Raw genomic sequence first — 24,640 nt, 5'->3', positions numbered from 1 at the left:
AGCACGATCAGCGAAATCCAGTGGGGGGGCCTGTTGCCGCTATGTGTCACACGTAACGACATCGCTGGCGAGATCGCTGTTGCGTCACAAAATTGGTGACTTTTCAGCGATTTCGCTAACGATCTCGTTATGTGAGACGGGGCATAAAGAAACATAATAATGGCTCGAAAGGTGAAGCTGGGCCCCTGCAGAAATTATCTTGATTGTATAATCTAGTTCATTAGTATGTAAGAACACAATATGGACACAATTATTTCTATGTATTTAATGCATTTGTCACATACAGAAAAGCAGTAGTTAATAGTCAGCTATAAATTATGAAAAAGTTTGTGTATATATCTCAAAGATATAAAATATTCCATACTAACATAACTTATTACATCTATCTCCAATACGTTCAGATTTAAGCAGATACAAAAGGACATTTTTTAGGATCTTGAAGTTTAAATACAGGACAAGAAAACTGTGCAAGCTTTATAAAATAAAATGAAGTGGAGCTGGGAAATGAAACACCACGGGAAACATCTAGTACCAGCATCAAGGGGTATATACCCATCGTGGTTAGTAAGTAAAGTCCTGTTTGTCTACAGCTTTTGGCCATTCATCATTGTCAGTAGCCAAAAGGGCTTCAAATGTATTGCACTGCCCAACTACAAGTACCCAGCATAGTAAGGGAATCGTGAAGCTCTCCAGTTGTTTCAGCACATGTTGCACTTTGTAGGTAAACAAAAAGGTATTGCACTTAAAAAAAAAAAAAAAAAATCCTCCTCCTCAACGTTTCAAATCAGAAATTATTGTACTTTATACAAATACTGGAACTGGACTGGCAGTACGTATATAAGATGGAAACACTTGGAAGAAATAAATAGGTAATTAAAGGCACATTATGGCTTTATTCCAGGATGCAGACGCTAGAGGAGCAATATATGACCCTCTCGAATTGTGTACCAAACGTTTTCTGCTTCACAGAAAGATAATCTAATGTCTCTTTGTAGAGGAAACCTTCTTCTTTCTGGCAGCCAGCATTTCATAAAATGGGTCTCGGCTAATGGCAGCTCTGCATGGAGAATAAAACAGGAGAAATAAGATTGAATTAGACTCTGATACAAAAGAAAATGTAGGGCCTAGTGTACTTTATTACAGTTCTCACATATTTTACAATGATATATTTAGCATATGCTATATATAGAAGCGCAGTATTTATTTCCTTTTTTAATAGGAATATGATTTCTTAGTGATGGAAAAAATGTGATAAGCAAATGAGCAAGATTAAAAAACAAACAAAAAATAACCTACTGAATTATTACACACACACTGTCCTTTCCATCTGGCAGAACTGACCCTATAGATGCCTACAGGAACAAGGCATATAATGTTCCTTCAGGTATGACTGGAGACTTTGGACATATTGTTTGTAAATTAAAGGGGTGTTCTCACACCATCAGCAGGAGCACTGCTCTCACTCCTCTGCCTCCCAGGGACAGTGTGCTCCTTAAGAGCGATAGTTCAGGCCTCTGGCACGGCTGACCCTTGGGACCGAACTGCTTGCTTTCTGATATCTGTGAGCAGAGGCAGCCTTTCCACTGCAGCATCAGTGGAGTGCAGGGGCACTGAGCCTGGCAAGATAGGATTTGCCTTTGGCAATTTGTAAATAATCTTCACTAAAGATTCCCAGATATAAAAAATTACTTTTATTAATTCTTTTAATATATAGGGTTAAGTGCTTGATTAAAATCACATACAGTTGTGGCCAAAAGTACTGACACCCCTGCAATTTTGTCAGATAATACTCAGTTTCTTCCTGAAAATGATTGCAATCACAAATTCTTTAGTATTATTATCTTCATTTAATTTGTCTTAAATGAAAAAACACAAAAGAGAATGAAGCAAAAAGCAAAACACCAAGGTTACTTAACGGTAGCCGTTTTTTCCGGAGCCCATGATGGCACACATGAGAAAGGGGATCCGCCCAGTCAGGACAGGAACCCTACTGAAGATAAAAGGGGCGGTACCTCTCCCTCGCTTCAGTTGGTTTACAGAGCATGAGAGGCCCCCCGGGTTAGTACACATGGTAAAACTATCACCACATTATATCTAACTAAAAAAAGCACCCAAACTATAGTGCACACCAAAGAAGTGAAAAAGGGGGGGAAATATACAGGTGCAGTCATGGGCTCCGGAAAAAACGGCTACCGGTAAGTAACCTTGGTGTTTTCCCGTCTCGCATGACGGCACACGAGAGACGTTTGTAGAATAAGACACCTTAGGGAGAGACCACCGCTTGCAGCACCCTTCTACCAAAGGTTAGGTCAGTAGAGGAAGACAGATCAAGTCGGTAGTGCTTAAAAAAGGTGGAAGGTGAGGACCAAGTAGCGGCTTTACAAATTTGTTCAATCGATACCTCAGCCTTCTCTGCCCAGGAGGTAGCCACGGCTCTGGTGGAGCCTTGATGCCTTCTGGAACCGGAGCGCCACTTGCGGAGTAGGATAACATAATGGCCTCCCTGATCCATCTGGCAATGGTACTCTTAGCTACCCCGTGCCCTTTTCTACTACCCTGAAAGGCTACAAAAATGGACTGATCTTTCCTCCACCGACTAGTTACTGACATATATTGTACTATGGCTCTTCTTACATCTAATGTATGGAACTTTTGCTCCCCAGGGTTTCTTGGAATGTTACAGAAAGATGGCAAGGAGATCTCCTGAGTCCTATGAAACTTTTGGACTACCTTGGGGAGATAGGCCGGGTCTGGTCTTAGAACCACTCGGTCATCCAAGATCTGTGTATATGGAGGACATTTAGATAGAGCTTGTAGGTCGCTCACTCTTCGGGCTGATGTTAAGGCTACCAGTAAGACAGTTTTAAGTGTAAGTAGCTTTGGTGACAGCTCTAGTAGTGGTTCAAAAGGATCTTTGGTTAATGCCTCTAAGACTAGGTTGAGGTCCCAGGGTGGTATCTTTGGGATAATGACCGGCCTTGACCTGCCACAGGACTTTATGAATCGGGACACCCACCTATTGGCTGCTAAGTTGCAGTTATATAGGGCCCCCAAAGCTGAGACTTGGACTTTGAGTGTGTTAGTGGCTAACCCCAGTTGTAGCCCCGACTGTAAGAATTCTAGGATAGGTCCCACTGGCGCTACATCCCCCAAGGGTTCCCCCAGGAAGTCTAGGAACTTTTTCCATGTTCTAACATAGATTTGGGATGTTATAGGTTTCCTACTTTTCAACAGGGTGGAGACTAACCCTGGAGAGAATCCTTGGCGACTCAGTAGCGCCCTCTCAAATTCCAGGCTGCTAGATGGAAGCCCTCCATCTGAGAGTGGACCACTGGTCCCTGGGAAAGCAGGTCTGGAATCTCCGGTAATATTCATGGATCTGTCACCGACATGAGTCTCAGAAGGGAGAACCAAGGTCTCCTCGGCCAAAACGGAGCTATAAGAATTATTCTCGCTCGATCTTCCCTGATTTTCCTGACCACTACTGGGATCATTGTTATCGGGGGAAATGCATAGGCCAGGATGAACTTCCAGGGTATTTGTAGGGCATCTACTGCGAAGGGGTTTTCCCTTGGATTTAGTGAGCAGAACTTCCTTACCTTCCTGTTGTGTGCGGTAGCGAACAGGTCTATTTCTGGTTTGCCCCAGGCCTGAACTATTTGTTGGAAGACTAGGGGGTTTAGGGACCAATCCCCTTGTCTTAGGTGCCTGCGACTCAGGAAGTCTGCCTGTATATTTTCTACCCCCTTTATGTGCAGTGCTGTGATGGATAACAGATGTTGTTCTGCTAGCTGGAAGAGTAGATCCGATATTTGCATGAGGCCCCGAGATCTCGTTCCCCCCTGGTGATTGATGTAGACTACTACTGCCTGATTGTCAGTCATGACTCAGGTGTGGCGGCCCCGAAGTAAAGGAAGGAAATGTTTCACGGCTTTTTCCACTGCCCATAGTTCTTTTACATTTGAACCATGATCCTTTTCTAGCTTGGACCAGGTCCCCTGTATTGAGTGGGATCTCAGGTGTGCTCCCCATCCTGTGGCACTCGCGTCTGTTGTAATGATGTTTTCGACTGGTTTTTGCCACGGGACACCAGCTGTTAGATTCTTTTCTACAGTCCACCAGAGCAGGGAATCTCTTACAGCCACTGAGAGACATAGTTTGCCTTCTAAATGCCCTTTTGTTTCTGTGCTGACAGAACTTCCCACTGTAGTTGCCTTAAGTGGTACTGCGCCCATGCTACTGCGGGTATGCATGATGTCAACGAGCCTAAAAGGGACATTGCGTTCCTCAGTGTCATATTTGGTCTTTGTATTGCTGTGCAAGCTAGGCCTCTTATCTTGGTCACTTTGCTCTCTGGTAGGAGGCAGCATTGTTGCTCGGAGTCCAATATCAACCCTAGGAAGGATTGCTCTTTCACTGGGGTTATCCTTGACTTGGGAATGTTTACTATCCATCCTAGTCCTACTAGAATTGCTATCACTTCCTTCACTTGATGTGCGTAGTGGGACTCCGACCTCCCTATTACAAGAAAGTCGTCTAGGTATGGGACGATCACTATGTCCCTGGAACGAAGAAAAGACACTACTTCGGCCATCACTTTGGTGAAAACTCTGGGGGCTGTAGACAGGCCAAACGGAAGGGCTGCATATTGGTAGTGTTTCACCTGCCCCTGGACATAGAGCGCTACTCTCAAATATTTTTCATACTCCCGATGAATTGGGATGTGATAGTAGGCATCTTTTAAGTCTATTACTGCCATGAGGCAATGCTGGAACAGGATCTTTGTGGCTGTGTTGATTGACTCCATTTTGAAGGAGCAATTGTCTACCCACTGATTGAGTCTCCTCAGGTTGACAATGGTTCTCCAAGAGCCGTCTGGTTTTTGTATTAAGAAGAGGGGGGAGTAGAACCCCCTTCCTTCTTCTTGCACTGGGACTTCCTGTAGGACTTGTTTTTTCACTAGTCCCAAGACTTCCATCTCCAGGGTCAGCTGTTGCTCTTGGGCTTTCCTTCTGGGTGTCATTATGAAGGTATGCCTGGGCGGACGGATGAATTTTATTTTTAAACCGTCCTTTATTATGTTTAGGATCCATTTACTGGGGGAGATATTCGCCCAGGCGGAAAGGAAGAGAGAAAGCCTTCCCTGTTATGATTGAGTCACCGTAGGAGGCAAAAACAGAAATGCTAGCTAAGTCCTGAAAACCAGAGAAGTTGGCAACTATCAGATTGCAGACCCCTGAACCTATCAACACAACTAGCAGTAGCCGTGGGGGGTTCCTACGATGACCTAGACCCCTCGATCACAGCTGGAGAGATACATAGGCCTAAAGAAGGAAAGGGGAAATCTAACTGCCCCAGAGCAGACCCCAAAGCAATAGGCAGCCCCCACATATAATGACGGTGAAGCAAGATGAAAACACTTACACAGACAGAAAGACAGGCTGAGCAAAGACGGGGCCAAAAACTACCTAGATAGGAACGGATAGGAAGGCTGCTGTCTGCAATCTGCCAAAACCCTATCAGAGACAAAAGCCAACAAGCTGATATAAAAAATGGCCCTGAAGCAACTAAGCTTCAAAAACTAAATCAGCACTCAGGTACTTTCAGAAGACAGAGCTCAAGGAACACTGCACACTCCAGCATGGAGTGGCAGAATCCAAAAAGCAAGAAAAACAAAAAAACAAATCTTAGATGCAAAAAGGCAAACAGAAAACTTAGCTTAAGGAGAGCAGGAATCAGACTGGTGTCCAAGAGTCCACAGAGAAATCACCCGCAGGGCAGAAAGGGCGTAGGCTGCCTTAAATCCAGTCAGTGACTCCACTCAGCCAATCGTCTTCATTAGTCCCAGGTGCCTGATAATCAGGCTCACTACCTTCCGTCACTAGAATAGGGAGTTCACCAGGCCTCAGTGACGGAGGGGAAAATGAACTCACAACAGTACCCCCCACGTGAGGAGGTGTCACCGAACCCTCAGCAACGCTACCAGGGCGATCAGGGTGAGCCCGATGAAAGGCACGCACCAATCTTTTGGCATGATTATCAGAGGCAGAGACCCAGGAATTATCCTCCTGACCATAACCCTTCCACTTAACCAAATACTGGAGTCTCCGTCTAGCCAGACGGGAATCCAGAATTTTCTCTACCTCATATTCCAAGTTACCTTCAACCAATACAGGGTCCGGAGGTGCCACCTCAGGCACAACTGGCTCAACAAACCTCTTCAACAAAGACTTATGGAACCCATTATGGATCTTAAATGTGACAGGAAGAGCCAAACGAAAAGAGACCGGATTAATAATCTCCAAAATCTTGTAAGGTCCAATAAATCTAGGCTTAAACTTAGGAGAAGCCACCTTCATAGCAATATTTTTTGATGATAACCACACCATATCACCAATCTTAAACTGGGGACCAATGGTCCTATGTCGATTGGAAAACCGCTGGGCCTTTTCCTGGGAGAGAGATAACTTATCCACCACTTGGTCCCAGATCTGGTGCATTCTTTCCACCAGTGTCAACACCTGGGCAGGCAGAAGGCTCCACCTGCCCTGAAGAAAATCGAGGGTGAAAACCAAAGTTACAAAAAAAAAGGTGACATCAAAGTGGCAGAACTAGCTCTATTATTTAAAGCAAATTCAGCCAAGGGCAAAAATGAAACCCAATCATCCTGATCAGCGGAAATAAAACATCTCAAATACGACTCCAAGGTCTGGTTTGTTCTCTCTGTCTGCCCATTGGTCTGAGGGTGAAAAGCAGAGGAGAAGGACAACTGAATTCCCAACTTGGAACAGAACGTCCTCCAAAATTTAGACACAAATTGAACTCCTCTGTCAGATACAATGTTCTCAGGAATCCCGTGCAAGCGAACCACCTGTTGCAAAAACAGAGGTACCAACTCAGAGAAATATGGCAACTTAGGGAGTGGTACAAGATGAACCATCTTAGAGAACCTATCACAAATCACCCAAATAACAGTCATTCTTTGAGAGACCGGCATATCAGAAATGAAATCCATTGAAATATGGTCCATGGCCTCCTGGGGACCGGCAAAGGCATCAACAACCCACTAGAGCGAGAACAAGATTTAGACCGGGAGCAAGTCCCACAGGACTGCACAAAATTCCTGACATCATGAGACAAGGTGGGCCACCAAAAAGAGCGACTCACCAGATCTCTAGTACCAAAAATACCTGGATGACCAGCCAATGCAGAGCAATGAACTTCAGACATTACTCTCTTCTTCCACTGGTCAGGAACATACAACTTTCCACTGGGGCAACGCTCAGGTTTGTCCTCCTGGAACTCTTGCAGAGCAAGTCTCAAATCGGGCGAGATGGCAGAAAGAACTACCCCCTCGCCTAAGATGGTGGCAGGCTTGGTCACCACAGGAGAATCAGCAAAGAAACTCCTAGAGAGGGCGTCTGCCTTGACATTCTTAGTTCCAGGAAGGAAAGAGACCACAAAATCAAAACGTGTAAAAAACAAGGCCCACCTAGCCTGTCTAGGGTTCAAGCGTTTAGCCGACTCTAGGTAAATCAAATTTTTGTGGTCAGTGAGGACCACAACTTGATGTTTGGCTCCCTCCAACCAATGTCTCCACTCCTCAAATGCCCATTTCATGGCCCACAGTTCCCGATTCCCCACATCATAGTTACGTTCAGATGAAGAGAACTTGCGGGAAAAGAAAGCACAGGGATTCATTTTAGATGTTACCGGATCCTTTTGGGACAACACCGCTCCTGCACCAATCTCAGAAGCATCCACCTCTACCTGGAACGGGAGTGAGACATCAGGTTGCCGCAGAACCGGGGCGGAGGTAAATCTACGCTTCAGCTCCTGAAAGGAAGCAACCGCCTCCGGAGACCAATTCAACACATCCGCACCCTTCCTGGTCAGGTCAGTCAATGGTTTGGCAATACTAGAAAATTTTGCTATAAATTTCCGATAAAAATTAGCAAAACCCAAAAACTTCTGGAGGGCCTTCAAAGAAGTGGGCTGAACCCAATCATAAATGGCCTGTACCTTGGCCGGGTCCATTTCAATAGTTGACGGAGACAAAATAAATCCCAAAAATGAAATCCTCTGTACTCCAAAAAGGCATTTTGATCCTTTGACATACAGAGAATTCTCTCTCAAGATCCGGAACACAGTCAGAATATGTTCCACATGAGAATCCCAATCCTTGGAGAAGATCAAAATATCATCCAGATAGATAATCAAAAATTTATCGACAAAGTCTCGGAAAATATCGTTCATGAAGCACTGGAAAACAGAAGGGGCATTAGTGAGCCCAAAAGGCATCACCAGGTACTCAAAATGTCCCTCCGGAGTATTAAACGCCGTCTTCCATTCATCCCCCTGCTTAATGCGGATAAGATTATACGCCCCCCTGAGGTCAAGCTTGGTAAACCAGCAAGCACCTCTGACTCTAGAGAATAGATCCGAAATCAGGGGTAACAGATACTGATATTTAATAGTAATTTTATTGAGGGCACGATAATCAATACAAGGCCTTAAAGAACCATCCTTCTTGGCCACAAAAAAAAAAAAACGGCACCTAAGGGTGAAGAGGATGGTCTAATATGACCCTTCTCCAACGCCTCCTTAATATAGGACCGCATAGCCTCGTGCTCGGGTACAGATAAATTGAAGAGCCGACCCTTAGGAAATTTACACCCCGGGTTTAGTTCAATTGCACAGTCATAACTCCTATGAGGAGGCAAGGACGCAGACTCATTCTCACTAAATACATCATAGTAGTCCGCCAAATAGTCAGGAACCTCATGCGACTGAGGAGAGGTGGAAAAAACCGGAGCCTCACTAAATGTACACCGGCAACCCCAACTCACCACAGACACAGACTTCCAATCCAAAACTGGATTATGAATCTGCAACCAGGGAAACCCCAGAACAACGGCATCATGCAGACCATGCAACACCAAAAATCTGCAATTTTCTTGGTGGTCTGGGGAGACCCGCTTGACCAACTGGGTCCAAAACTGAGGTTTATTTTTAGCCAGAGGGGTAGCATCAATCCCCCTCAAAGGGATAGGCGTCTGCAGAGGTGTCAACGGAAATCCACAACGTTTAGCAAAATCCAAGTCCATTAGGTTTAGCGCTGCTCCCGAATCCACAAAAGCCTTGGCGGAAAATGTGGACAGGGAACAGATCAGAGTAATCGCCAAAAGAAACTTAGGCTGAACCCCACCAACAGAAAACGTGTGTGCAAAGCGTTTCTCACGTTTAGGATAAACAGAAATAACATGTGAGGCATCTCCACAGAAAAAAACACAGCTTATTACGCCTTCTGAATTCCTGACGTTGCGCCTTAGACAAAACTCTATCACATTGCATAGGTTCAGACGTCTGTTCAACCGGTGGCAACACCTCTCGTGTAATCCTGCGTTCACGTAAACGCCGATCAACCTGAATGGCTAAAGACATAGAATCGTCCAGACCAGAGGGAACAGGAAATCCCACCATAGTATCTTTTACGGCTTCTGACAAACCCTTCCGAAAGAGTGCAGCCAAGGCACTATCATTCCAGGTAGTAAGGACCGCCCACTTTCGGAACTTTTGACAGTACAACTCTGCAGATTCTCGACCCTGGTTCAATGCTAACAGGGTCTTTTCAGCCTGATCAATAGCATTAGGTTCGTCGTACAGCAACCCCAAGGCTTGAAAAAATGCGTTCACATTAGTCAGAATAGGGTCATCTGGTTTCAAAGAAAACTCCCAATCCTGGGGATCGCCGCGCAGCAAAGAGATGACAATTTTAACCTGCTGCGCGGGGCTCCCTGACGAGTTAGGCTTCAAAGCAAAAAATAATTTACAATTATTTTTGAAACTCAAAAATTTAGATCGATCCCCAAAAAATACATCAGGTGTGGGGATCTTTGGTTCAACAGCATGTGAACGAGCAAGATAGGCGGAAATTCCTCGCACTTCAGAGATATAGAGGAAAGAATATACACACACTTTTTTTTTTTAAACACAATTCTTTCCTGCTATTGAGTACCCCAGGATCTGCGGTTGGGCGGGTGATTCTGTTATGATTGAGTCACCGTAGGAGGCAAAAACAGAAATGCTAGCTAAGTCCTGAAAACCAGAGAAGTTGGCAAATATCAGATTGCAGACCCCTGAACCTATCAACACAACTAGCAGTAGCCGTGGGGGGTTCCTACGATGACCTAGACCCCTCGATCACAGCTGGAGAGATACATAGGCCTAAAAAAGGAAAGGGGAAATCTAACTGCCCCAGAGCAGACCCCAAAGCAATAGGCAGCCCCCACATATAATGACGGTGAAGCAAGATGAAAACACTTGCACAGACAGAAAGACAGGCTGAGCAAAGACGGGGCCAAAAACTACCTAGATAGGAACGGATAGGAAGGCTGCTGTCTGCAATCTGCCAAAACCCTATCAGAGACAAAAGCCAACAAGCTGATATAAAAAATGGCCCTGAAGCAACTAAGCTTCAAAAACTAAATCAGCACTCAGGTACTTTCAGAAGACAGAGCTCAAGGAACACTGCACACTCCAGCAGGGAGTGGCAGAATCCAAAAAGCAAGAAAAACAAAAAAACAAATCTTAGATGCAAAAAGGCAAACAGAAAACTTAGCTTAAGGAGAGCAGGAATCAGACTGGTGTCCAAGAGTCCACAGAGAAATCACCCGCAGGGCAGAAAGGGCGTAGGCTGCCTTAAATCCAGTCAGTGACTCCACTCAGCCAATCGTCTTCATTAGTCCCAGGTGCCTGATAATCAGGCTCACTTCCTTCCTTCACTAGAATAGGGAGTTCACCAGGCCTCAGTGACGGAGGGGAAAATGAACTCACAACACTTCCCCCTACCTCCGGCCCAATGTCATTGGGGAGATTTTTTGGAGGAAGTGGAGGGCCCTTTAAACATATAGCCCGATCCTCTTCTTTCTTTAAAGTCCCAGCTTTTTCTATCTCCCGGGGGACGACCCCTGTTAAATCTCCTCCTCCGAAAGGGCTGCTTTTTAGGTTCTCCCGGAAAATCGGGGAAAGCTTTTCTTCCTATCCCCCGCATGTTCCAAAATCTCTTCTAGTTTTTTTCCGAAGAGGAATTGGCCATCACATGGAATGGAACATAACCTATGTTTTGATGGTAAATCTCCGGGACACCCTTTAAGCCACAGGGCTCGTCTTGCCGCATTTGACAGGCTTGCCGCTCTAGCTGTCAACCTTGCGGAATCTGCAGAGGAATCTGCTAGGAAATCCGCTGCTCCGTGTACCAGTGTCAAATTAGACAGAATTTCGTCCCTAGGAACTCTATCCTTGATCTGGTCCTCTATTTGTTGTAGCCAGACCATGAGGGCACGAGCGGTACAGGTACCAGCTATCGCTGGCTTTAATCCACCTGCTGAAGCTTACAAGATATGCTTTAGGAAACCGTCTGCTTTTTTATCAAGCGGGTCTTTCAACACGCCAGAGTCCTCTAATGGTAGAGATACCTTTTTTGAGGATCTGGCTACGGCCCCATCAATTTTAAGGACTTTTTCCCAGGTTTCTGAATCCTTTTGCTCAAAAGGGTACCTCCTCTTTGATGTGGAAGGTAAGCCCCCTGACCTCTCCGTTTTTTTCCATTCCCTGTCAATTAGTGCTTTTATTTTGTCATTTACAGGGAAGGTACGTTTTCTCTTTTCCTCCAAACATTACATCCTCTAATGATTTGAGAGTCTTTTCCTCTTTAAGGCCCATTGTAGCCCTGATAGTTTTGACCAGCTTCTGCACGTCCTCCGTTGGGAAACGGACGGCCGCCTATATCGCTGTCCGAGGAGGATTCTGAGGACTGAGTAGAGGAAGAGGAGGTGGAGGGGGACAAGGATCTATCCCGCCCCTTCTGCCTTGGCAAGGCCTCTGAATCGGAGCTCCTTCTACGGTTTCTTTTATCTTTCTTTTTAAGGGCTGCCTTTAGGGAACCTTTCACCTCCTGTTGTATTAACTCTTTAAGGTTAGTCACCAAATCAGGGGTCTCCTCCTGTATAGTTTTGTTTATACAGTCAGCGCAGAGGTCTTTGTGCCACTGATCTGCTAGCGGGTATTTGCAAAGGGCGCATGCTCTATTCTTGGTTTTGCTGCTAGCCTTCCTCGACCCATAGTGATCAAATAGAGAAAATGGAACCCCGTTACGATAAGGGTGACATTCACGTAGATCACGCACCACCGCTGTCAATCAGGGGTACCGATCTCGGAGGCTCCTCAGATGCACTCGTGACGTTTCTCCTGGACGTCTCAGAGTCATGCCGGTTGCGTTTATGACTGCCGCTCCCACCACTCGAGCGACTGCTCCTGGTATGCTGGCGGCTCGGCCTGGCAACTGGCAAGAGCTCTTGCTGCTGACGCTGCTGTCGCTGCTGCTGACGCTGCTCGTCTAGCCCCACTTCCATCATGAAGCCTTGGGCATGAGTGCATCTTCTGTGGTCATCCCCCTTATGTAAGGGGGATCCACTGCACTCTCCGCCTCCTCCTGTTACCCCCACAGCCCCTCCCCCCCTGCCATGCCGCCGGGATCTCCTTTCACCGGCCGGCGTTGTTTGCTATGGGCGCCGCCATCTTGGATCACCGGCACCGCCTCCCGATGTCACGCGGGCACGCCCCTTTCCCAGCGTGCCCTGCGTGTGACGTCAGAGGGGGGCGACCCGGAAGCTGCCGCTCCCTGATGATCCTGCGTTGCTTCTGGACGTGGCAGAGGGGGAGAGGGCGGCGCGGCAGCTACGGCAGAGCCCCAGGACCCCAGCCGTGCTGCTTCTGCGCCCGCTGAGCCCCCGGGGGACCCGCGGACGGCGCTTCCCCCTCCCGACACACAGCGCTCAGGAACCAGCCTGATCTTCCACGCCGGCACGAGAGAGGGGCAGGTACGTGATCTTCAGAACACTGGTCCCTGTCAGGACAGGAAACCCAACTGAAGCGAGGGAGAGGTACCGCCCCTTTTATCTTCAGTAGGGTTCCTGTCCTGACTGGGCGGATCCCCTCTCTCATGTGTGCCGTCATGGGAAACGGAAAAAAAATCGATCATTTCACACAAAACTCCAAAAAAGGGCCAGACAAAAGTATTGGCACCCTCAGCCTAATACTTGATTGCACAACCTTTAGCCAAAATAACTGCGACCAACCGCTTCCGGTAACCATCAAGGAGTTTCTTACAATGCTCTGCTGGAATTTTAGACCATTCTTCTTTGGCAAACTGCTCCAGGTCCCTGATATTTGAAGGGTGCCTTCTCCAAACTGCCATTTTTAGATCTCTAAACAGGTGTTCTATGGGATTCAGGTCTGGACTCATTGCTGGCCACCTTAGAAGTCTCCAGTGCTTTCTCTCAAACCATTTTCTAGTGCTTTTTGAAGTGTGTTTTGGGTCATTGTCCTGCTGAAAGACCCATGACCTCTGAGGGAGACCCAGCTTTCTCACACTGGGCCCTACATTATGCTGCAAAATTTGTTGGTAGTCTTTAGACTTCATAATGCCATGCACACGGTCAAGCAGTCCAGTGCCAGAGGCAGCAAAGCAACCCCAAAACATCAGGGAACCTCCGCCATGTTTGACTGTAGGGACCGTGTTTTTTTTCTTTGAATGCCTCTTTTTTTATCCTGTAAACTCCATGTTTATGCCTTTGCCCAAAAAGCTCTACTTTTGTCTCATCTGACCAGAGAACATTCTTCCAAAACATTTTAGGCTTTTTCAGGTAAGTTTTGGCAAACTCCAGCCTGGCTTTTTTATGTCTCGGGGTAAGAAGTGGGGTCTTCCTGGGTCTCCTACCATACAGTCCCTTTTCATTCAGACGCCGACAGATAGTACGGGTTGACATGCAGGGCAGCTTGAACTTGTTTGGATGTTAGTTGAGGTTCTTTATCCAACATCCGCACAATCTTGTGTTGAAATCTCTTGTCAATTTTTCTTTTCCGTCTACATCTAGGGAGGTTAGCCACAGTGCCATGGGCTTTAAACTTCTTGATGACACTGCGCACGGTAGACACAGGAACATTCAGGTCTTTGGAGATGGACTTGTAGCCTTGAGATTGCTCATGCTTCCTCACAATTTGGTGTCTCACATCCTCAGACAGTTCTTTGGTCTTCTTTCTTTTCTCCATGCTCAATGTGGTACACACAAGGACACAGGACAGAGGTTGAGTCAACTTTAATCCATGTCAACTGGCTGCAAGTGTGATTTAGTTATTACCAACACCTGTTAGGTGCCACAGGTAAGTTACAGGTGCTCTTAATTACACAAATTAGAGAAACATCACATGATTTTTCGAACAGTGCCAATACTTTTGTCCACCCTCTTTTTTATGTTTGGTGTGGAATTATATCCAATTTGGCTTTAGGACAATTCTTTTTGTGTTTTTTTCATTTAAGACAAATTAAATGAAGATAATAATAACAAAGAATTTGTGTTTGCAATAATTTTCAGGAAGAAACTGAGTATTATCTGACAAAATTGCAGGGGTGTCAATACTTTTGGCCACAACTGTATAGTGTGATGGTCACAATTTAAAGAAACTTCTATAAAGGAAAAATACTGATCTGCTGAATGATTATATAGTCATTTGATCTCACAAGTTCTGGTTCAGAGAAAAATTGGTAGCAGATTCATTTAAGATATATAATATATTTATTTATTATAGGCTCTCAAGTTGCACTAACACAGTATGGTTTTAAGATGACTTGATGAAGAAAGGTAGCTAACCTTTATTAAGTAATAATGTATATGATCTCACAGGACTCAGAGGTTATTTAACCAGAGTATGATTTCAAAATAACTCTAGGGATTTATATCTCCACCAACTGCTACCTATCTAAACCACATAACCACATTAGCTGGCCTTCTTTATCACGTCATCCTGAAAGAGATCGGCTGAATGATTATATAGTCATTTGATCGGTATCTCCTTTATTAAGGGAGAAGCTTCTATACATTTTGACCATCACACTATATGTGATTTTAATCAAGCACTTTACCCTATATATTAAAAGGTTTAATAAAAGTTAATTTTTAAAACCAGGAATCTTTAGCTAGGAATTATTTGCCAATGGCAATTTGTAAATATTTTAATAGATATCCCACGCTGATTCCTTGAACGCTCTTGGTGGCCAGATAAGAGAACTGGCACAGCCAACAGCTTGCAGGCTCTTGCTCCTTGCCTAGGAGACTGGTTACATTTGAGGTGGCGGGTAACATTAATAACGAGCTGTAAACTGTAGGATTAAAAATCTTGTTTTTACAAACTCATTGCAATTTTACCAATTTAATAAGATGAGAAAACACATTTAAATGCATATCTGATCCCAATGAAAACTATTAGATCAATATGAGGCTCAGAGCTTCATATTTAGAAATAAGGTCCTAAGTACCGTACATGGTCTCGTAACAGTGTTTATGGGATATAAATTATTTTTGTACATTAAATCACAACCCTTTGTATAATTATTTGTATAATAAAGATTTTCCCCTTTATGATAATTGATGGTGATAATTTGCGAGTTCATATTTACAGACAGAATAAATACAAAAGTGCTACTAATAGAAGGTAAATAAACACCCAAGATAATATAAATGTAATATAACCCGTCATCTGTATTAATACTTCCGGTATTTGCTGAATCAGAAGTGGGTGAGTTGCTCCAGATGCAATAGAACTTCACTAATGGGGAGTTTCAGAAATTGGAGTATTCTCATTTTTTGGCTATAGCTTCACTTTATAGTACACTTTTTTTTTATTTTTTATTTTTATTAATACATATGCGCTTTGCTCTCCCGTGGCTGGCACGTCATACTTGCACTTACTTTATACTTTTTATCCACTCATCTTTTTCTTCAGGCGTTGGTGCAGAGATTCGATACACTGTGTGATTCCCTTCTACAACTCTCCCATCAGCCTCCGTCTTGCATGCCTTGATTACCTGATCTTTGTTGTCTGGTATGAACAGTTCAAAACAATTCTAAAAAAAAAAACACAACATAATGTGCAAAACTGAGAAGAAAACAGTAAAAGTGTAATAGACAATAATTTATTAAGCCAACTGTGGTCCTGATTCATCAAAACCGGTTATTCAGGGCAGGCTTGATGAAGGAGTCTGGACTGCAAGACCTCCAATTCATTAAGCAGTGGATGTGTGGCGCCCCTGAGGCTTCAGTCGCCACAGAGGTACTGCACCTTCTCCTAAGGTGTAGTGCCCCACCATCCAGGTAGGCTGGGAACTCCTTCCACATTCCAACACCTGCACCCCACACACAGGATAGTTCAGCAGGGACCCATCCATGCTTTATGCTGGAAAGGTCACAGGGTGCCTTTTGTGGTCCCTGGCTTCGTAACACGAGAGGTGCTGGGGAGGCGGGTGGAGTTAGATATAAAAGAGAGGGAAGGTGTAGGATTTGAAGTCAGTCTGACAGAAGGTCAGTCTGGGGTGAATCCCAGAGAGAGAGCAGGCTGACAGCAGGTCAGCCTGAGAGGAGCTCAAGACGGAGGAAGGCAGTCAGTCAGGAGAGGCTGAGGATTGGTCTTAGTGGAACCAGCTCCTCAGGGAAGGAAGAGAAGGAGAAAGAGACGTAGAATGAAGACTACAGATTCCATAAGAGAGATAGAACAGATCGGAACAAAGGAGAATAGAAGGACGGTGGGAAGCAGGTTGAGAAAGAGAGAGAACCCTTCCAGTCCAGAGAGTGCAAAGACCGGGGCCCGGTCCCCGAGGTTGATTGGAACTTTATGTCCGGCAACAGACACCGGAGGAGTAGTGAGCCGCTTATGCCTTGATCCCATCATAGACTTGGGACACAACAGCAACTGAATGGAGAGCCCGGATGTAGTGAGGAGTCCCCGAGCAGGCTACAGCTGTCTGTCATACAAGTAAAGACTAGGAACACCTAGAGAGAGGCATTCCAGGGTAACTAAGTACTGGAGTGCTTCGCACCTAAAGGCGCATTGGAGGAGTCGTTCAGTAAGGTTGGCTGAGTGTGGAAGGGAGAATCCTATCCTGTCTGGAGGTTGGCTGGAGCCCTGACCTGGAGAACACGGTACGGAGGCAGGCAGTTGTGTGAATTGCAAACAGTGAGTAAAGCTTTGGAACCGCATACTCTGGTGTCCTCCAGTTATTCCAGCACCGCTACACCTGGGCACCCGCCTCCATACCATTCTGTGCCTCTCCTCATCCATTGCACCTACACTGCGCTGGGACTACAGCTCCACCTGTGGGGAGCTATACAATCTCTGCTGCACCACACCATCAGTCCCAGCGGATCTGCATGCAGCGTTGGCTTACCACCTTTCTTGCCAAACACCACGGGTGGCGTCACAAACTATTCATATAAACTCTAACACCATTAACATCACCGCCATTGAAATTGGGCGTCCAGGGCCACGGACCGGGTCACCGCTGCTGTGACACATTCCCGCCTTGACACCGGCCCGGTACCGAGTACCCCGCTGCCCTGGGTGTGCGAGGGCGACCGACATGCTTCTTAACTAATCAGATGAGGAGCGAAGTAGTGTGTTCCTTGCCACAATCTTACTTTAGTCGGAGACTGTAGTAAGATTTGTGGCGTAGTGTACACTGATGCTCATTATTAAATCATCATCACTGCTGCTCATCGACAAAAATTGTGTGAAAATGGCAGAAGTCACTACATTTTTGTGCAACTTCATGTTGGTCAAAAATTTTAAAAGCTTATTATGTTAAAATTTCGGCGTAAAACCTCTGATGGACAAGGCCTATGCCTTTTCTGCTTTACACACTGTCACATGCCTGTTTACCGCACTTTCTCAGTAGATGCTGACTTTGCATTCTGCATTGTACTTTTTAAAAAGGCAAACTGTATCCAATTTAGTAATTAACATATTCCAGATGTCGAATATATTATTTATTAGGGCAGAATAAAGTTGGCTTTGAATTGTAACCAGTTTACATGTTTTAAACTTAGGCAGGATAACTGATAACTTCTAGATCTAAATTAGAAGATCTTCATCAATTGCCATAATGGGGCAAATGCTCATGGTCATTTTAGAGGCACACACCTCTTATTAATGAATCCGGTGCGTCTGACAAGTGTTATGTGCCTTGCCGCAAATCGCACTCCAGATAGGGACTGGAGTAAGGAATACCACAACTCTATGAATTTGATGAGCTGTGGCCATTTTGGTGGAGCTGGGCAAAACTGGGGTTAAAATGCCAATTAATGAAACATTTATGCACATCTCCACTTACCGGTTTCTTTGAATCTTCAATTTCTCGAATGCTCAAGTTTTCTAAAGGTATAATTCCCCGAGGCTCCTTGTCCTGCATGAAAGTATAATTACAATATAGATAAGTTGTTAGAATGAACTGTTTGTTAGCATTAGATGCTCTTGCCTTTACTATTCCAAACTAAAGGAGTTGTGGGGAACGTTCATATTGAGGATGTATCCTTTGACATCAATTTCAAATCAGTGTTTCGACTCTTGGCACCCACATTGATTTAGTTGACTGAAAGGGCTGCAATGCATTGGAACTGGCTTTACTCACCACACTGTGTAGTGGCTGTAAATAGCATTACAGCCGTTTCTCATTTGAATAATTTTGGAACGACTTATACCATTTATTATAAATTATTATATTAATCAGAAAACATAATTCTTAATATCTAGAGGGATAATAGCTGATAATATAGACTGAACAGTGATGCCAGTAGATTATGGCACATCACAGCTAAAGCCACGGATTCACTGCACCGCTGCCTGCTGCCCAATTGAAAGCAAAGACTGGAAGGACCAACAAAGGGTCAACATTGGAGCACTGGGGTAAAGAAGTGGTGAGCAGTGTTTCCTTATCCATTTTCTAACACATGCAGTTAGATACTAGACATTTAAATAACACATTCACACATATGTTTTACAATCTGCACAATCTTATAACTGTAGATAAGGCTTCAAAGTGTACACTTAAAACTCAAAGGTGAACAGAGTCTGTATATGAAACACAATGCGAGAGACAATCTCACTGGAATGAAAGAAACTATGAGTAGGCCTGCTGCGACTTGCATGGTGCACATCTGCAATTTGGGTAAACATGCTGGTCGGTTTACATTATTGCCTACAGCATCTTTAAAAGTTCATAACAAAAAATGAATTGACAGATAAAGCCATAAAAAAATAAGAGACAGTCCAGTATAGTATTACAATAGTAAATGCACCTGGTGTAACAATAGATACACTAAAACTACAGTGGGTCTGTATGTTGGTTCAGTGGTTAGCACTGCTGCTTTGCAGCGCTGGGGTCCTCGGTTTAAATTCCATTCAGGTTTTCCATAGAAAAATGGGAGGATTAACCCTTCTGAATTTTACTTTATATTATAAGGCAGCTCAATCAGCTACAATATCCTCTCAAAAACATTCTCCTAGAGGGATTGGGCTTGTCATCCCTCATATGTGGTATTTTATGGTCAACAAGTCATGTTATATGAACGGATTGATGCAACAAGAACAGATGCTCTACAGCTCTTCTTTGATGTATGAACTCCATGGATAGAACTCCCACAAAATACAAATTTAAACCAAACTCTACATTTATCACCATGATAGTTCAGATTCACTCCGAATGTCATCAATAACTATACCATATCTAATGCAGAAAGTTACTTTTTCGTTTTTTTTTTTGGATATGTGATTCTATTATATGAAGGGTCGATTACTATATATATATATATATATATATATACACACACACACACACACACATGTGTATATATATATATATATATATATATATATATATATATATATATACACACACACACGTGTATATATATATATATATATATATATATATATATATATATATACACACATACACACATATACACACTATATAATTATATATATATATATATATATATATATATATATATATATATATATTCTCTCTCTCTCTCTCTCTCTCTCTCTCTCTATATATATATTTTTTTTTCTAAAGCGTGAAACGGCCGTCGTCCACTCTGTACGTTCCTCCCGTGCCAATGCCTTTTAATCAATATAGAATTTTCACGACAGAACGGTGAGTGCCATCACTTTTTTTCTCTTTTGTACATAATCAGATTACATGTTTGCTTTTCTGGATTGAGCAAACGTTCGGACGGTAGTTTGGCGGTCGGCCCAGGTGTGTGATTTTGGACTTGAATAGCAGTCATGGAACTGCTTTGGGTTTAAGAAGCAGTGCCGAATCTTCTGTCTCTTCTATTTTATAACCATTCTACCTTATCTTTTATTTCTCTGCATTATAATTTTGTAATATAAACAAAATTTTAGCATATAATATACTGAACAATATCTTTTGTCCCCCTTGCATGAAGATTGTTTGTTATAAACTGTAGTTTTTTTATGAAAATAATAAAACATTTTTTGAAACTAAATCCCATCCAGGACAACAGTCTGTAAGTTCTCTCTGTGCTTACTCCCACACTACAAAGACATACAAGTAGGTAAATTAGACTATGTTGAGATATATACATATATAACACTGTGTGCAGAATTATTAGGCAAATGAGTATTTTGATTACATCATCCTTTTTATACATGTTGCCCTACTGCAAGCTGTATAGGCTTGAAAGACAACTGCCAATTAAGTAAATCAGGTGATTTGCATCTCTGTAATGAGAAGGGGTGTGGTCTAATGACATGAACACCCTATATAAGGTTTTCTCAATTATTAGGCAACTTCCTTTCCTTTGGCAAAATGGGTCAGAAGAGAGATTTGACTGACTGTGATAAGTCAAAAATTGTGAGCTGTCTTGCAGAGGGATGCAGCAGTCTTGAAATTGCCAAACTTTTGAAGCGTGATCACTGAATAATCAAGCGTTTCATGGCAAATATCCAACAGGGTCGCAAGATGTGTGTTGATAAAAAAGGCGCAAAAAACTGCCCATGAATTGAGGAAAATCAGCGTCAAGCTGCCAAGATGCCATTTGCCACCAGTTTTACCATATTTCAGAGCTGCAACGTTACTGGAGTATCAAAAAGCACAAGGTGTGCCATACTCAGGGACATGGCCAAGGTAAGGAAGGCTGAAAAATGACCACCTTTCAACAAGAAACATAAGATAAAACGTCAAGACTGGGCCAAGAAATATCTTAAGACTGATTATTCTAAGGTTTTATGGACTGATGAAATGAGAGTGACTCTTGAAGGGCCCGAGGCTGAATCAGTAAAGGCCAGAGAGCTCCACTCTGACTCAGACGCCAGCAAGGTGGAGGTGGGGTACTGGTATGGGCTGGTATCAAAGATGAACTTGTGGGACCTTTTCGGGTTGAGGATGGAGTGAAGGTCAACTCCCAGACCTACTGCCAGTTTCTGGAAGGCACCTTCTTCAAGCAGTGGTACAGGAAGAAGTCGATATCGTTCAAGAAAAACATGATTTTCATGCAGGACAATGCTCCATCACATGTATCCAAATACTCCACAGCATGGCTGCCCAGTAAAGTCTAAAAAGAAGAAAAAATAATGACATGGCCCCCTTATTCACCTGATCTGAACCCCATAGAGAACCTGTGATCCCTCATAAAATATGAGAAAAAAAATAGTACACCTCTCGGAACAGTGTCTGGTAGGCTGTGGTGGCTGCGGCACGCAATGTTGATCGTAAATAGATCAAGCAACTGACAGAATCTACGGATGGAAGGCTTTTGCGTGTCATAGTAAAGAAAGGTGGCTATATTGGTTACTGATTTTTTTTTTCTTTGTCTTTGAATGTCAGAAATGTTTATTTCTAAATTTTGTGTTGTTACATACTGTAATAGTTACCTGCACAAACAGATATCCTCCTAAGATAGCCAAATCTAAAAAAAACCCACTCCAACTTCCAAAAATATTAAGCTTTGATATTTATGAGTCTTTTGGGTTGAATGAGAACATAGTTGTTGTTCAAAAATAAAAAGAATCCTCTCAAATACAACTTGCCTAATAATTCTGCATGCAGTATATATATATATATATATATATACACACACACACATATATATAAAGACATATTGTGACATGCATATTTATCTGTGTGTCTACAGGATTGCGATATGGTCAAGAATTTGTTCCCAAGGGAGATGAGCAGCTGTAGAGGTGTCTGGGAACAGCTAATTCCCCTCTTCTCATAAACTAAACAAGTTCATATCAGTCAGCTGGATGCATTCTGCACATCTGACGTGTGTATCAGATGTTCAGATGACCTAGCAAAACAAGCTTACACCATCATTGCAGAGGTTTTACTAGGCACCTGACACAATTATTGATGCACTCAACTCATTAACTTATTACACACCTATAATTCTCTCGATCTGCATATGTAACCAAGGCTTCTTTCCAGTGAAAATTTTTGAAAGCTTGCCTTCTTGGAACAGCTTCTGCACAGTTCATGTTCAGACATCTGTGCTTTCCACATCTTTGAGCTGATCTTGCATTTTAGACTAGTAAATCACAAGCTTTGAAAAATAGACAGTGACTCAGGGCATGTTCTGTACTCCTAAACATCAACTTCGGCTAGTTTAACCTTGTCTAGTCCAATTAACATAAGGATTGTAGGTATGACTTTGCTGTTCAGCACTTGTATTTCACAATATACAGAGTCTCTAATGTTTCAGTAGCCTAAAAACAAAAGCAAATGTCTCTTCTCCAGAGTTGTGGGGATCACGGAATAGGGACCACACAGCGTAAACATTGATGGCAATTGATGAAAAATAACACCCAAACAATACTCACTGTGCATACACATTGGTACATACTTTAATGGTCAAATTACACATCTCACACACATTCCACTTACCGTTGTGTACTCAAAATAGTACAAACAGTTGTCTGTCAAAATGAACCAGCGCCTTTTCCAAGTTTTAACACGACCACCTGAAAGTCAAAAGAGCAATAAATAAACCGGATTTTTTTTTTTCTGTTAAAAAAAGCACAAACAAAAAAAGCACAGGACTGAAGTTTAAGGCTACTTTCACACTTCAGGTTTTCGGCGTCAGGCGCGATCCGGCGTCGTGCCGGAACGCCGGATCCGGCAAATGTTTAGTAAAACCGGATGTGACGGATCCGGTTTTCTGCCGGATCCGTCTTTTTCTTGACAGACAAAACCGGATCCATCTCATCCGGTTCATCCGTTTTTCTATCCGTTTTTCGACGGATTACGCCGGATCCGGTTTTTAAAATTGACCCTTGTGGCCTTCCGAACGGGATTGGCTACTGGAAAACTATATATAGCATGTTCCTACAGCCCTTCTTTGACAGGTTGTAGAGGAGAAAGTGCAGGTTGGAGAGAAGAGCAAGTTACTGGCGAAGATGGATGTTGTCATTGGAAATATTTTGAAGAATTTGGCGGATTTTATAGCGGAGGCGAATCGTTTGAGGGTGATTGTTCTGGAGAAGGAGAGAGCGAGACAGCAACGCATCAGGCATCGTAGACGACGTTTGTGGATCCACCCCATCACAGCCAAGAGAATGACGCGTGGGGTCTATTCTACACTCTGCATGGACCTTAGACGAAACCCGGATAAATTTTTTGGATATGTTAGGATGAAAATGGAGAATTTTGATTACTTGGTGGAGCGCATTGCACACCTCATAAGAAAAGCGGACACCTATTGCCGCTTCTCTGTTTCACCCACAGAGCGTCTGATGGTGACTTTAAGGTAAGCCACATTTATTGGATATGCTCGCATCAGAGCACACTTTCACTGCAATCTTGTTGGTGGTAGTTTGTATCTCCAAGTGTTATAGCTCAGTTTTGGTATGTAATGCTGTGATTTAAAACTAATTTATTGTTTTTTAATTCCCCACAGATTTCTTGCAACTGGAGAATCCCTTTCGTCACTGCATTTCCAGTACAGACTCGGGATTTCCACCATATCTGGAATAGTGAAGTACACATGCCGTGCACTGTGGGACTCCTTAGCTGAAGAGTTTTTACCAGAGCCCACAACAGAGAGGTGGATTGAAATTGCTGACAAGTTTCAACAGATATGTCAGTTTCCAAACTGCTTGGGCGCTGTGGACGGGAAACATATCCGCATTGTAAAGCCAGCTGGATCGGGATCGGAATATTTCAATTACAAGAAATATTTTTCAATTGTCCTCATGGCCATCGCTGACGCGGAATACAAATTTATTGCGGTTGATATTGGGGCCTATGGCCGCTCCAATGACTCTCAAGTTTTCAAACTGTCTGCCATGGGGCGTAAACTGTATGGAAACACCTTCCAGTTCCCACCACCTAGACCGCTGCCGCAAACATCTGGTCCACCTATGCCATTTGTCTGTGTAGGGGATGAAGCCTTCCAGCTGTCAGAACACCTTTTGAAACCGTACTCTAGCAGAGGATTGACAAGACCAAAACGCATTTTTAATTACCGCCTCACAAGAGCAAGAAGAATGGTTGAATGTACCTTTGGTATTCTGACAGCCAAATGGCGGGTCCTATTGACTGCGATCAACCTCAAGACAGAAACTGTGGACGAGGTGATCAAAGCGTGCTTGGTACTCCACAATTTTGTTATCTGCAAGGAACCCATTTCCATTGAGGACACCTCTGAAGAAACCACCTTGCAAGATTACCATGACATTACCACTAGAAGTTCTGTGACGGTTTCAGTAATGAGGGACAATTTTG

The 24,640-nt window shown here is 43.7% G+C and overlaps 1 protein-coding gene across 2 annotated transcripts in view; it reads right to left on the bottom strand.

Annotated features, from left to right (window-relative positions):
* Positions 1–250: 250 nt before the first annotated feature.
* The window catches only part of CYTH1 (cytohesin 1), a 76,267-nt gene continuing 51,877 nt past the window's right edge, over positions 251–24,640 (bottom strand). For both annotated transcript variants that reach the window (XM_073588083.1, XM_073588082.1), the window contains exons 10-13: positions 22,802–22,880; positions 18,224–18,295; positions 15,810–15,964; positions 251–1,057 (exon numbers count right to left, since the gene is read on the bottom strand). In XM_073588083.1, coding sequence (XP_073444184.1) covers positions 979–1,057; positions 15,810–15,964; positions 18,224–18,295; positions 22,802–22,880 — 385 coding nt within the window. In that variant the 3' untranslated portion in view covers positions 251–978. The remainder of the gene's footprint in view (positions 1,058–15,809; positions 15,965–18,223; positions 18,296–22,801; positions 22,881–24,640) is intronic.

Source organism: Dendrobates tinctorius, unplaced genomic scaffold (assembly GCF_039654945.1).
Source record: "Dendrobates tinctorius isolate UK_male_01 unplaced genomic scaffold, ASM3965494v1 ptg000103l, whole genome shotgun sequence".
In the NCBI taxonomy this organism is placed as follows: domain Eukaryota; kingdom Metazoa; phylum Chordata; class Amphibia; order Anura; family Dendrobatidae; genus Dendrobates; species Dendrobates tinctorius.
The sequence above is the reverse complement of the archived record's forward strand: the minus strand, read 5'-3'. Positions and strand labels throughout refer to the sequence as shown.